At 46.7% G+C, this 1,779-nt stretch overlaps 1 protein-coding gene across 1 annotated transcript in view; it reads right to left on the reverse strand.

Annotated features, from left to right (window-relative positions):
* LOC101846545 overlaps positions 1-1,772 on the reverse strand; it is a gene marked incomplete at its 3' end in the record, with an annotated part of 15,877 nt that extends 14,105 nt beyond the window's left edge. The window contains 1 exon segment of the mRNA XM_013089807.2: positions 1,033-1,772. Within this exon segment, the coding sequence (XP_012945261.1) occupies positions 1,033-1,114 (82 nt within the window).
* Between the last annotated feature and the right edge of the window lie 7 nt (positions 1,773-1,779).

The following is a 1,779-nucleotide window of genomic DNA, read 5'->3' on the forward strand; positions in this document are numbered from 1 at the left end:
AGAGAGAGAGAGAGAGAGAGAGAGAGAGAGAGAGAGAAAAAGAGAGAGAGAGAATGGACAGGGTCAATCATTGTTCGCATCATTTGCCACACATAACTCTTCAGACTTTCAAGTTGCCGTGTGGAAGTGTAAAAAAAAAACCCAAACAAGACGCAAAAACAAAACCCAGTTTCATTATAAAATAATAATAATTATGATAGATAGCATTTGTAGAGTGCAAATCCCCGCTCAACAGCAAGCTCTATGAGCTTCACAATCTATACTATTACCCCAGCAGAGCTGATAGCATACTGAAACAACCTTAACTTCCTGGGAAGCATACAGTGCAAGCAGCCATTTATAGGCGCTAAAACACTAACAAACTGACAAGATAAAACAAAAGAACGCCTCGATATACGCACTCTGTTCTCCTATCTTGTCTATGTAGACTAACAGAAAACTGGGAATCACACACACACACAGACACACACACACACACACACAAACACACACACACGACCTGCACGCCCAGAGAAAACAACCACAGCCCTCTGTAGGACGAGACACGATTACTTTTAAGGACAAGCGGGCAAACCCACGTTTAGGAGGTTTCCAGAAATCTTGACCTACACTAAAAGTGGGCATTGCCCTACCTATAGGAGAAGTTTGGTTTCATTGGTGTGTATATTTGTTTAGTTATAGAAAAAACTCTCCTTATGTTTTAAAGAAATTGAACAAGGGGCAAAAAATTTCCCTTCGATTTTCTCAAAACACCATTTTTCGGGATAGCCCCCTTTAGTTTTAGCAGTAAGTGATGGCACTTGTAACACAATAAAGTCAAATAAGTGCCGAAGATTAGACATTTTACAAGAGAGTAACAAACACAAAAAAAAGAAGGAGAGGGGGTTAGAGACGATAGATTTTTTATAGGAAAGAAGAAGCAAACCACACTAGAGCACCCGCCAACCACTAACAAAGCCCCCTTGTGTTTAAAAGCGACCACAAGAGACACAGACCAGACAAGGGAGAGAAGAACATGACAGGTTGACCTACTTCCATCCTGAGTGACGGGCACCGTATCCTCCGCTCCCTCCTGTTTCCTCTTCATGCTGGCGCCCGTGGTCACTTTGCCCATGGTGACGTCACAACCCCGGGCTCACTGCTCACTCTGATGACGTCAGTGAGGTGATCACACAAGACAGAAGACGCGACGAAGTAGTACCGCGGGTAAGCCAAAGACTGGATACAGAATGCCAGTGACGCGCACACAGTCTCAGTCACTGGACACAGACAGAATCTCACAATGTCGTTTCGGCACCAGCGGTCCCTGAGTGTTCTCTGTACCAGCGGTCACTGAGTGTTCTCTGTACCAGCGGTCACTGAGTGTTCTCTATACCAGCGGTCACTGAGTGTTCTCTGTACCAGCGGTCATTTATGTATTGCTCCAAGTTATACACGTACACACCCACCCACCCACAAACAAACAGACACGACGATCTTGGTGTGTGTGAGCCGATCCAATTGTTGTCGTTGCACGACAAGCGATAGACAGGACCAGGCGATGTAGGGTGCACGTCGATCAAGCGATGGACATCTGATCTGCAGGACTGGTCGGTCAGTTGACGGACATCTGATTTACAGGACTGGTGCGACAAGCGATGGACAGGCGATCTACAACAACGCGTCCCTGGGGGCTAATTGGCTAGTCGGCGTCAGATAAGACGGTTAGGTACCGTGTGGGCGTCACCAGCTGAGTCTAGTGTCAACACAAGAGGAGGCGGGGGGTGGGGGTGGTCAACA

This window comes from Aplysia californica, unplaced genomic scaffold (assembly GCF_000002075.1).
Source record: "Aplysia californica isolate F4 #8 unplaced genomic scaffold, AplCal3.0 scaffold01053, whole genome shotgun sequence".
NCBI classification, from domain to species: domain Eukaryota; kingdom Metazoa; phylum Mollusca; class Gastropoda; order Aplysiida; family Aplysiidae; genus Aplysia; species Aplysia californica.